This window comes from Ochlerotatus camptorhynchus, unplaced genomic scaffold (genome assembly GCF_037179485.1).
Source record: "Ochlerotatus camptorhynchus isolate MF236.1 unplaced genomic scaffold, CSIRO-AGI_Acam_v1.1 ptg000149l, whole genome shotgun sequence".
NCBI lineage: Eukaryota > Metazoa > Arthropoda > Insecta > Diptera > Culicidae > Ochlerotatus > Ochlerotatus camptorhynchus.
In genome coordinates, this window is record NW_027040639.1 from 1,261,220 (window position 1) to 1,274,853 (window position 13,634).

At 38.5% G+C, this 13,634-nt stretch overlaps 1 protein-coding gene across 1 annotated transcript; it reads right to left on the minus strand.

Moving 5' to 3' along the window:
* Window positions 1–4,390: 4,390 nt before the first annotated feature.
* On the minus strand, window positions 4,391–8,351 carry LOC135701063 (uncharacterized). Its single transcript, XM_065221770.1, has one exon. It carries the CDS (start codon window positions 7,916–7,918, stop codon window positions 6,881–6,883), a length of 1,038 nt encoding a protein of 345 aa, XP_065077842.1. The 5' UTR covers window positions 7,919–8,351; the 3' UTR covers window positions 4,391–6,880.
* Window positions 8,352–13,634: the final 5,283 nt, after the last annotated feature.

The window sequence follows — 13,634 nt, forward strand, 5'->3', positions numbered from 1 at the left end:
TATGAAATTAGTTCAAAATTATTTAACTGACAGAACTCTTCAAGTAAATTATCAAAATTCCAAATCTAATCGACTACCTGTTAGGGCAGGAGTTCCTCAGGGTAGCATTCTTGGGCCTATATTGTATAACATTTTCACTTCGGACCTCCCTGATTTGCCTCAGGGTTGCCACAAATCTTTGTTCGCTGATGACACAGGCATTTCCGCTAAAGGAAGAAGTCTTCGTGTTATTTGCAGCAGACTTCAGAAAAGTTTAGATATTTTCTCTTCTTATTTACAAAAATGGAAGATTTCTCCCAACGCTTCCAAAACTCAACTTATAATATTTCCACATAAGCCTAGAGCTTCGTTTTTGAAACCTAGTAGTAGTCACATAGTCACTATGAACGGAGTTCCAATTTCCTGGTCAAACCAAGTGAAATATCTTGGATTAATACTTGACCAAAAATTAACTTTTAAAGATCACATTGAGGGCATTCAAGCCAAATGTAACAAATATATTAAATGTTTGTATCCTCTTATAAACAGGAAATCCAAACTTTGCCTGACGAATAAACTTCTAATATTTAAACAAGTTTTTAGACCGGCCATGCTTTACGCTGTACCAATATGGTCTAGTTGCTGCACTACCAGGAAAAAAGCACTTCAAAGGATTCAGAACAAAATTCTGAAAATGATTTTGAAGTTGCCTCCCTGGTACAGTACAACCGAAGTACATAGAATTTCGAATGTTGAGACTTTAGCACAAATGTCCAACAAAATAATGAATAATTTCAGGCAAAAATCGTTGCAATCCTCAATTGCAACGATTAATTCCCTTTATACTTAGATAAGATTTAGTTTTAGTTTTTAGTTTTAAGATATCAATTGTTATACTGACATGCAGGTTAAAAAACCTGTTTAAAATACTGAATTGCCAAGACAGGAACAATGTAAAAACACTTAGATATATATCATAACAATTAAGGCTGGTACGTTACTGCAGTAACTGGAGCACCTAGGTTAAAATGAAATGTAATTTATTTTGAATTTGGAACAAATAAAGAGTTAAAAAAAAAAAAAAAAAAAAAAAATTCCCCCTATTGTGATAACCACTTCCGATTTCCATGCTCTTCGCATGGAACTTTTGAACTTCGTGAAAGTTAAGTTTTCTCTACAAATTGGACGTCGGGGTGAATGCCGTGTATTGGCTGAAGCCTTGGACGGATTTAAATGTCTTCTCAAGTATCTTACTGAGAAGAAGCACAAATTTTTTACTTACGACACCAAAACTGAACGTGTGTTCAAGGTTGTCATGAAAGGACTGCCCAGTGGTGAATCCCTGGATCAGATCAAAGATGAACTGGCAAAATTACTTGGAGTTGTGCCACTCCAAGTAATCAAACTGAAAATGAAATCCCGTCCTGGCGATTCGCGCAACGGGATTTCTAATGATTTTTATTTAGTTCACTTCAAGTCTAGTGAACTAAACAACCTTAAGGCCTTAGAAAAAGCTAGCCTTATTCTCCATGTCCGAGTGAAGTGGGAACACTTCAGGAAGACTGGAGGAAATTTCCAAAACCTCACCCAGTGCCGTAAGTGCCAGGATTTTTTACAGAAATCATTAATTGACATGATTTCTGATATGCTTAAATCTAACTCCATGTTTGATGCTATTCAAACTGGAATAAAATTTGCAAATAATATTGTCATGACTTTAAAATTCAGTAATAGATTTTAAAGCATTAAATATTGTAAATTGGAATGCTCGATCTCTTAAAGATAATGAAGACGAGCTATTTAACGTTTTGAGAGTTCATAACGTGCATATTGCCGTTATAACTGAAACGTTCCTTAAACCTGACCATAAGGTTAAGAAGGACGCAAATTACTTGATTTATAGAAATGATCGTCTTGATGGACCCTGTGGTGGCGTTGCCATCATTATTCATAGACGAATCAAACATAAAATTCTTTCTTCATTTGAAACCAAAGTTTTTGAAATTTTGGGAGTTTCTGTTGAAACAAAATTTGGACAACTTACGTTTATAGCTGCCTATTTGCCATTCCAATGCGCAGGCCAGCAAATGAATTTTCTCAAGGGCGAACTCCAGAAACTTACCCGTCATAGGTCTAAATTCTTCATTATTGGTGATTTTAATGCAAAACACCGCTCATGGAATAATGCTCAAAGCAATTCTGTTTGATGATTGTTCTGCAGGTTATTACACTATTCAATATCCAAACAGCCCAACATGCTTTTCTTCTGCAAGAAATCCCTCCACTATTGATTTGGTCTTAACTGATTCATGTCAACTTTGTAGCCAATTGGTTACCCATGCTAACTTCGGTTCTGATCACCTTCCAGTAACTTTTGAAATATCCCAAGAAATAATTTCTAATTCCAACAGCTTTACTTTCAATTACCATAGAGCTGATTGGGAGCAGTATCGAACATTTATGGAATATAACTTCAATCCAAACATTCCTTTGCAAACCAAAGATGAAATTAATTATGCTCTTGAATCTCTGACTACTTCTATAGTTGAAGCAAGAGCTGCCTCAGTACCAAAATGCGAGGTTAAATTCGATTCAATTATAATAGACGACGATCTTCAGCTCTTGATCCGTCTTAAAAATGTCCATAGGAGACAATATCAAAGAACACGCGATCCTGCCATAAAGGTTATCTGGCGGGATTTGCAAAAACAAATTAAAAAGCGATTCTCTGCCCTGAGGAACAAAACTTTTGAAAATAATATTTCTAAATTAGACCCGAGTTCCCAAACCCAAAAATTTTGAAAAAACCTCAAAAGCCTATTCCAGCGCTTAAAGAAGGTGGTAAAATTTTGATCACAAATTTGGAAAAAAAACTCAGAAACTTGCTAAGCAATTCGAGAGTTCCCATAATTTCAGTTTGGGTCTTACTAGTCCTATTGAGAATCAGGTTGCTCGGGATTTTCTGAATATTTTCTCTCGGGAAAATATTTTTGATGATTCCTGGGGGACTGATTTTACTTCGTCCATAACTAAAAATTTTCAAAATATGAAAGCTCCAGGTGATGATGGAATTTTCTATATCCTCATCAAAAAACTCCCAGAGAGTACCTTGTCTTTCTTGGTAAAATTATTTAACAGATGTTTCCATTTGGCATACTTTCCTGATAAATGGAAAAATGCAAAAGTTGTTCCAATTTTGAAGCCGGATAAAAATCCAGCTGAAGCTTCTAGCTACCGTCCAATAAGTTTGCTTTCTTCAATAAGTAAACTTTTTGAAAAGATAATTTTGAATAGAATGATGCTTCACATCAATACGAACTCAATTTTTGCAGATGAGCAGTTTGGATTTCGCCATGGGCATTCAACTACTCATCAACTCTTAAGAGTTAACAATTTAATTCGTTCAAACAAATCTGAAGGCCACTCAACTGGAGTTGCTCTTCTAGACATAGAAAAAGCATTCGACAGTGTTTGGCATGAAGGTTTGATTGCTAAATTGAAAAAGTTTAATTTTCCACTTTATATTATGAAATTAGTTCAAAATTATTTAACTGACAGAACTCTTCAAGTAAATTATCAAAATTCCAAATCTAATCGACCACCTGTTAGAGCAGGAGTTCCTCAGGGTAGCATTCTTGGGCCTATATTGTATAACATATTCACTTCGGACCTCCCTGATTTGCCTCAGGGTTGCCACAAATCTTGTTGAGACTTTAGCACAAATGTCCAACAAAATAATTAATAATTTCAGGCAAAAATCGTTGCAATCCTCAATTGCAACGATTAATTCCCTTTATACTTAGATAAGATTTAGTTTTAGTTTTTAGTTTTAAGATATCAATTGTTATACTGACATGCAGGTTAAAAAACCTGTTTAAAATACTGAATTGCAAAGACATGAACAATGTAAAAACACTTAGATATATATCATAACAATTAAGGCTGGTACGTTACTGCAGTAACTGGAGCACCTAGGTTAAAATGAAATGTAATTTATTTTGAATTTGGAACAAATAAAGAGTTAAAAAAAAAAACAATACATCGGTAGTAGAACAGGAAATGGCACTAATTTGGACCCATACATAAATTCAGCAATCGACTAAATTTTCACTAAACGACCAAAAATATCCATTAGTACCGTCCCAATGACGTGTTCATCTCGATAAAATTTATAAATAGCAGATTTTTAGCTATGGGCCCAATCTTAGATCCATAGGCCAACCTCGAGGCCAACATTAGAGCCATTTCCCCTATGTGTTTTAATACAAACAGGCTACTCTGATCGTAATCTGAAGACCCCTAAAAATAAACGAATTTAGACTCGGCTCCCGTCGCACGGAACATAATCGATTGAGATAAGTTGTATAGTTTGCAGGAATATTGTGATATTAATAAAACATCAGAGCTAAACTTACCGATGAAAAGTCGTATATATTAAAACTCATTTTATTACACTATTGTACAATTTTGATTATTGAATAAGTTAACATTATACTGTAGTTGGAAATGATATTTTAATACGACTCCTAAAACAGAGCCATCCTGCGCATCAACGACTACATCTAACGCTAAGTGTACTGCTTTATGATTTAGTGTAAAACTACTCAACTAAGATTATTCATTTGACGAGGACAAAGTTCAAAATTTGAATCATATATCATGTGTGTTAAGTCAGCTGTACGGATAATCCATTTTTAAAAGTTCTACTTTTAACAGCTACCTAGGCTACCTAGAGCTTGTTTTTTTATTCTGTTAAATTAAAATAAGTTCAATTTATCTTCCCTCGGATGTGTTTTCTTTCGTCTTGAAACGGTACAGTACATACAGTATTTGCAGTATAAAGTGTGGTGATGTTTACATAATCAGGCTAATAATTGCTTCGTCTACTGGCACGATTGTCTCGCTCCCCGAAAGCAGTCAACATCATTTTCCTTCTTCGAATCCATGTCAGAGAGCATTACGTGAGAATTATTGCACATTGCAGCGATATACATCGAACGTTTGGAGTGGGGTCACCTTCTTAATGGTACACATCAATGGGCGCAACTAACTGAGCTGTTATTTTTTTTTTCGATTTCGCTACATTCATAAACATGTGTTTGAGATTTGGAGGACTAAATCATAGGCAGAGGCGGGTAAACTTATATAAACTTTCACTTTCGTGGCCGCTCATGGATGGGTTATTTACCTTCCATTAGTGACGATAGTTATGTGCCTACAATGCGCCAAATGAAGGACGTCATCTGGTACGGATGTCGCACACATATTAGTGAGCTGGTGCCATGGCGAATTTAAATGATTTTGGTCTGTTACTTAAGTGGGTTCATCGTCCTCTAACGTAACGGAGAGAAAGAGAAGGAAAAAACAGCGATACGTTCGACCAGTGGAAACGAAAACAATGAATTGGTTGGTGGTACCAGTGGACACGCTCTCGCCAATAAAACCTACCATCAGTATTCCTACGCTTTGACTTATGTTTGACTATCGCGCGATCAACGGGAGCTGGCACAGAGACGAAACAGTTATGATTATGCCTTCTTTCTTACGCTCTTTCTCTTTTGTGCCTTTACTTTGCTAAACCAACGATCACCTTTGGTCTTCAATCACCAAAGAGTTACCACTCTAGGAGGCAATTAAAAAAAGAGAGTGCATGTTATAGATTGTGCCATATAATGTTTATTTCTTCTTTTCTTTTACCAGTATGAACAGTTATCTTTTGCAGTGTTGACTTCTTTTTTCACCGCTTCCTATGCTGAAGTTGATGGTCACGATTTTTGTTAGCTTGTGTGTTGCTTGAGCATTAGGTTCAATTCAACATAATTTATTCAGGTGGCAATCGTAGAAATAAAATCTGTGACTTTGACAACTATCATATCATAAAAGGAATTTAACGAAAAACAGGCAATTTTGTCACAGCACAGATGTACAGTTCAATGAACTAGGAAAATCAATCTCACGATACATCAGAGAAGAGTTGGCATCGATTTTTCTAGACATAAGCTTTCTTTATTCAAATTTCTGCTTTTACTTATACGCCCATTAAACTCCAGTTAGGTTTAACTCCATACACACGTAAAATCGCAGAGTGCACTGAATACCGCGTGCGTCCCTACTTCTGCTCGCATTGATCTTCTCTCCTTGCACTACTCTCTTCCAATATCTGCATGTTGTCTCTCTTACTCTCGATTGCAAATGTGCCGAATGCACGAATAAAAGGGAGCTGAGACAACACTAGATGTGCAGCGGATAGTTTGAAACGTAATTATTCATCTCTGACACTGAGTGAGCAATCTTGCCTGTACACGAACAACGTATTGTATTCCGTCGTTAAAAATGTTCAACTATACGACTTAGCTTTGCCTTTGTGCTATTTTCTTTCCTGACACTCATTCACCAGTGTTACCAGTGAATCATAATGAGCTAAGTATGTAGGAGTGAGTAAGTGATGTATCACAAGCCTTGATATTTAGATGTTATTCTCCTATTTCGCTTCTTCCACGACGTGAGTGAACCTTGATTGGTCGACTGTTGAACGGTTAGTCATCGCCATTACGGTAAGTGGAGCATAAAAGCGATGTGTTCAGCAATGATGAGTGATTCAAAGATTGGGTTGACTATGATGATACTGATCGATAACCAAGCTGTGCACCTCTAGGGCGCGAATACTCCGGTTCAGGGTGTGCAAACGGCACCTTCCATGTAAGACCACGAACCAACACCCGGTTCAGCACCATTTTCGCAACGTACGCTCCCGGACCGCTCTTTCACCAGACGGTGACAGCGGCACCAACCACAATGCAATAACGTAACGTATCGCAATGTGTGCGCGGATCACAGGAGTGTGAATTTTTAATTGCTAATACTTGGCGTCGTAATCTAGTGCTCGCTGTAGCAGCAGTAGTTATACGGTCATAGTTAGATAGCCACGCTGTGTGTGCTGTAGCTGAGTCAACGTGCTGTCGGAATCTTTTGCCTGGGCTGCACAAAAGTCCGGAGTCGATACAGAACGAGACAGGTTACCAAAGCTGAATATAGAAACCAGCGACGTTATTCGATCAATGCTCTCCACGGAAGGCGTATGGTTAAGGGTGTTTTCACCTTGGCGGCAAGACAAATCTTCGGCTTCCAATTGATTGTTGACAGATGCGGATAAGGTGGTAGCTTCAGTTTTCGAAGCAGAATCGACGGTCACTTGACTACTGTTGCCAGATTCGGCTACCTCACTATCCGATTCAGACTTGAGGCGCTTGGGAAGGATAGACTGAACAGCTTCCTCAGTTTCCCATTCACCAGCCTCACGTCTTCGCTTATTGCTGTTTTCAGCGCTGGTTTTCTCCACTTTCTTCACGTCCATATCAAAGTATGACACCGATGACGAATCTTCATCTCCCCGTTCATCGTTTAGCGATGGTGGGCTATTTTCCTTGTCTTCATTATCGCTCTCATCATTATTTTCACTTGACGCGTATGATTCCGACTCATCGCTATCCTCACTTTCACTACAACTTTCGTCATCGACATTGTTCACTGAAGCTGCTGCTGCTGCGGCTGCCGCTGCAGCCGCATTCCGCTGCTTCTCCATCTCCATCTCCATGCACTTGTTCTGCTGAAGGTAATGACCATGCACAATATGATATGCTTCCTCCATGAAAATATACCGCGCTTTTTGCAACACGGTTGCCACTAGTAAATTTTTATGCAGCGACACCCCGCCACGACACACTCGCGACTGGGCTATCTTGGCCAGCGAGATGCCAATCAGTCGTTGCGCTTCTGCCATGGTATCAATTTTGATGGCTCTCAACGTCTCAACGTCGGATACAGCTGCTGCAGGACCGTTGATCGTCGCTGTACCGTCACTTCCTGATGCGAAAATATCCGATGACTCAGAACGGCCGCTCGAAGCGCTGCTTTCGCGTATCTCGCTATCTGTCCGCATATAATACTTTATCAATGATCGTCCACTACGCGCACGAAAGGTAATAGTCCAATGTCGCACGGGTATCTAGTACTGGCGGTACCAAATCAGCAAAGCCACAATGTGTATGTACTCAATCGTAGCACTCTACACCAACGTCCACGTCTACTTTTGATTCAGTTCTGTTTTCCTCTTGCCTTATTGCTTCCACACACTTTGCGCTCAATTTGGATTGCTCTATCTCATGCCCCTTCTTCTCACGCTTGTTTGTTTGTATGTATGGTCATTAGCAATTATTCACTTCCTCTCACTTCCCAACCGCACGAGAGAACACCGATACCAATGAAAACATAAATTGTTCTCTCTGTTTTCACCCCACACAAAAAATCAATCGACAAGAGCGAGGGTCACGCTGATCTGCACCGTTCAAAAGACGAAACTAAATTGAAAGTTTTGTGCGCGCCTGCATATATTTATAAACTCCACGAAGGTGACGTCACGGCCTACATTTTTTACGTGTGTATTTATTTCCAGCGGAGGCAAGCAGCAAGTGAGTAAAGATAATATAAAGAGGAAGAGCGACAGCCTTCAGCGTACCGTACGTACGTTCGTATCTCTTTACGTGCACATGACGATGAGAGGCGCGAGAATCCGATCGTTCGTCTTCGCGCGCGACACGAAGGAATCGGAATCGTGTTATTTTTTGAGCGCAGTTTTTTTTTTTTTTTTTCGTTTCCTCTCCTAAGTGTACACACAATTGTATGTGTGTAAACAAAGCGATAAAATGCGATGATTAACCCTATACAGTTCGGGGCGTCTGGTGCGGGCTGCTGCTGCTATTGCTGATGCGGCTGTCACAGAAAAATTCCGCTTTACACGCTTTCGGTTCTTTTGCCACCGCAATCGGTAGTCTCGGGAGTCAAGTCAGGTTTTATAAATTTGATACGAGAGCTGGAACCGTGGGAATTTTGTGAAATGGGGTTTCAACTCTGGATTGGTTTTCCTTATGTTGGATTTCGATCTGGAACGATTATTTGTGATTTATTATATTTATTGACGTATGTATATATTTTAACACAACTATCAGTTAAAGAACATTTATCTATCACAATGCATTTCAGCTGATGCGGTTGTCCAAGTGAAATGAGAACCGTGTTTCAGAAGCCAAATGTTGAGTGTATTTTACAATTGAAATTATTCAGGTGATACTTACCGTGAAACTTCAAAAGCACAAATGTCAGCTTCCATAAAACATACAATGATGAAATTGCTACTCTCTGTTTGCTATAGTGCAGCAAGCAAGGAGTAGCAATTTCATATTTGTATGTTTCGTGAGAGCTGACATTTGTGCTCTTGAAGCTTCATGGTAAGGCTTCCTTAGAGTATTATCTGAATAATTTCAATTGCATGTAAAGTAAAAACCATATTTTCGTCAGTGAGAAGTTCTCGTTGAATACAGCAAAAAAAGTTGTTGAATATTACACAGGTGCACAGGTTATTCTATCGGTTGTGTAATAATACGCTGTACGGTGTGCACAGAATTTGCAAAGAAATTCACATCCATGGATATAATATTGTACTTGCTTTTTGAAATTACATCAATATTTCATTCGCCAACATAAATTACGTGTATCTGACCAGTGATCTTACAGTTTTGCACAGAACTCGAATTGATTTGCTGTCTATGTCTCAGGGCATATTCAAGGCAGGGAAGATTTTGTTTTGCTGCCGTGAGATGCCCGTGCGATAGAAAGAAGCTTGATGAGGATTTTGTAGATTTCCTGCAAAATTATAAAGCGCGATGCGAGCAGATAGGGGAAATGGCTCTTATGTTGACCTATGGACCTAAGATTGGGTCCATAGCTAAAAATCAGCTATTTATCAATTTTATCTAGATGAACGCGTCATTGGGACGGTATTAACATAGAGGTAACTCTAAGACTAGTAGGTCCCGAAGAAACGTGCTCAACTTTTTGGCTCAGCTCTGGTACTCTCTTCGGTCCCAAGCTAATCGATTCACCCCTCGATACATAGGAAAATCCACTAACCACTCATTTTATCTGTCAAACTTTCATAGCGAATTAAAACAAACATAGTGTAGTACTAGAATTTTGACTAGAATGGGGTACGTAATCGATTTGCTTGGAACCAATAGGCTAGTCAAGTAGTGAGCCAATTTTAAAATCGTTAGTTTCGTATTGATTGTTGGTACTAATGAATATTTTTGGTCACTATTGAAAATTTAGTCGATTGCTGAATTTATGTATGGGCTCAAATTAGGGGCATTTAGGCCTACATACATTACATCCATTTCCTCTTGATATTAGATATGTAAAATGACAAACAGAAATTTTGTAGATAGATTCAATTGCGTGAGATCTTCGAACATCTCAGAATTGAGACAAGGTAGTTCGGGGTTCTGTTGGGAAAGCACAAGTTCATGCTAGAGGTGGTTGGGTTACATTCCTGGTATGGTCCAGGTCCGATACAGGAGTTTTTCTCACCCGAGCGTTTCTCGACTTCCCTGGACATAGAGAATTGTATATACATACATATCCCTATCAATGAATCCCATTCATTCTCTCTCTGTCGCTATCAATATTTTTACAGATATGCTTAACCTTCAGTCTATTCCCATCCTTTATTTCCATCCCACTCGCATGCGGTCGCAGTGCTGCCCAGGCATGGAAGATCATATACATTCATTTTGTTGCATCCCCAGAAGTGACGCTCCCCCTGTTGCCACACAGTTTATACTAATGAACAAATTCGACAGGTTTAGAAAACTCCTAGGGGCACGCAATAACCTTTAATTCCGACACAGGCAACGGCTGCAATAAAATTAATTTCAAAAACTACTGCTTTATTTACATAAATTACACATTGTAGAACATTAACTACTTTTAAGTCCATTAATTACAGTCAAAATTTCGTAACTAAAGTACATTAATTACATGTTCAATACATGTAATAACATTAAGTACGGATAGTTAATTTTAGTTACCGTCAGTACAACCATAGAGGTAACTCTAAGACTAGTAGGTCCCGAAGAAACATGCTCAACTTTTTGGCACTACTTCAAAACGCATTAATTACTTTAAGTACTTTTGTTTGCATTTTAACTTCAACGCACCGGTTCTTTGTATAGGCCTTTTTAATGCACCACCAACGTAGAGTGCGCCACGCGAGTTCGAGAAGAAACGTCAACCAAACCGTTTGTTTACATCAGAATAACTATTTTTCACAACGCAAGTTAAAGAATTTTTCATTCAAAATTTTGCCAATTTCCATCAGCTATTGTCTTATTGAACGATTTTCCACAGATATGAACTGAGTTGAACCTCAACTGGTCACACACAAGAAATCCGGAAGATTATAACCAAGGTTGCAAAGACTCATTTCAGCTAAAACAATGTTTTTCTAAATTATGAAATAATTAGATGCCATGATCAAATTTTGAATTGGTAGGATACAAGAAAAGGTAGCAAAGAATGTGTTTGACATATTAAACCTGTTTATTTCACTTCATGAGAGTCACAATCAGCGATTTTTCACAAACTCACTCACTCACTCACTCACTCACTCAGCGATCAGCAAATCGCTGATTGTGACTCATAGAAAGCAAAATTTACAGGTTTTATGTTTCCAACGCATACTTTGTAGCCTCTTCTTGTAAGTTACAAGTAAAAAATGCCATCATACCATCTTTTGGTTTTATTATTCCGAAAAACATTATTTTAGCGGAAATGAGTCTTTGCAACCTTGATTATAACCACTAAGGCACTTTTCTAATTTTCAATTTTTCTCAACAAAAATATTCCTCAACACCAGCAGGATCTTTGCAAAAACGATACAGATTTAACTTTTTCAACTGTAGATTAAGTTTTGAAGCATCTCAGATGAAACAATTTATCAGGAAAAGTGAAAAAGTGTTCCACTTCCTATGTCTCACCGCAAAAATTTCTGCTCACAACACTCTTTTTGACGTTCTCCTATTCATCACCAGAGGTTGAATCGATCGCTTAGTTTTTATTAAAAAGGCCTATTGCGTGCCCCTCGGAAAACTCTCAATTAACAACTGTGCAAGTGCTCAAAAAACACTAAGATGAGAGCCGGCGTAAGTGGGGACGTAATCAAACCAGAGAAGAAGAAGAGTTGAGTTTTAGGATGTTAGCAAACTCTATTGCTAGTAAATTCATAATTTGTAGAAAACATAAACAATGTAGAAATAAGCTTTAGCATTAGCATCGAACAAGTTGCACAATATCGTAGGTGGTACGAATTCAAAACTATTAAGAGCAAGACGGATATCTATTACTGATATTACTAATATCTAGGGGAACTACGAAATAATTACTATCTCCGATATAAAGACATATCCCACTCCAACAGTTAAGGATTGTCCTGGCCACGTCCTTACAGCTGGTAGGGATAGGAAAGGTATATTAGTCCAACATTTACTCAAGAGAGATGCAGAGAACTCTACGACTTCTCATAAATGTTTCGGAGATTTAGGAATTATGTTAGTAGGGAAGGTAAGCCATAGGATCCACCCAATCAGTGTTGCTAGCAAATGTAGATTATTTTTTATAAAAAAAAGTAGAAGGGTCTGTGCCTAGGGGCACGAACGGAAGCTTGACGTAGGACCGCTAGTGGACGGAATAAATGTGAAGAGCATTTAGTTCTTTTAATTGATCAGTTATCTATTATCTCAACTCTTTCCGTTTTTGAATTGTAGGCGTACCAAATTTGTAGTATTTTTTTTTCAAAGAGAAAGTGGATTAAGAGAATCAATCAAAATCACTTGCACCCCTGCTTCCAAGTTTGGTTACAAGATTACAACTCTGGAGAGCATTTTGTGTGGTCGTTGGGGGCTTGTGGTTCTGAATATGAACAAACAAGCACAGATAAATTTTATTTTAACTCTTTACTGATGTAAGCTTGATGGCCCTGAAAAGGGCCGTTTTATTGAAGAGGACATCCATGGCCACTTACGTTTGGCGTGTTTAGTTTAGGTGACAGCATCACGGACCTCATTTTCCAGGAACACCTTCAGCACACCTCGTAGATCAGACCGGAGATACGTTTGACACCACCACGGCGAGCCAGACGACCGATGGCGGTTATCTCGAAGAACTTTTCGATGACTCTTGGCGCCTCCTTTACCAGACCTGTTCCTTCTTTGCCACAACAATTGCTGCTTGTTAGGTGTAAAGGAGTTGCTGTTCACCATACAGCAGCGCTCTTTTATATCTTTTCAGGTTAAAGCAGAATGATGTGCAACCAAGTAGTGGTATAAAAGCTACAAAGACTCCTCCCATTATGACTAGTTTGCTATCAAGTAGCGACACTGCCTCTTTTCCTTTTGCGTACACGGCGAATGAGAACGACCCAAATTTGAGTTTAGTTCACTCATCATCGCCAAAAGTGCAGGAACTCAGCGATGAGTAAATTTGTCTCATGGTTTCCTGTGCAAAACCTAAAAAATCTGCCAGAAAATGAGGAAATTTGATGAAAATTTTATTCAGTCTCGGAGTAGTACCAATACACTGAGTGAATCCAATCTTTACTTTCCTCAAATTCGGGAATTTTTCCCTGGAAAATCTGAGAAAACATGAGGCAAATTTACTCATCGCTGAGTTCCTGCACTTTATTTCTTATTTCTGAGATAACTAAACTCAAATTTGGATCGATCTCATTCGCCGTAATATCACCTTGACAGATATCAGTGCCGGTG

Excerpts from the sequence above, each read along its gene's own strand:
- LOC135701063 (XM_065221770.1), bottom strand. The coding sequence starts at position 7,918 with ATGCGGACAGATAGCGAGATACGCGAAAGCAGCGCTTCGAGCGGCCGT.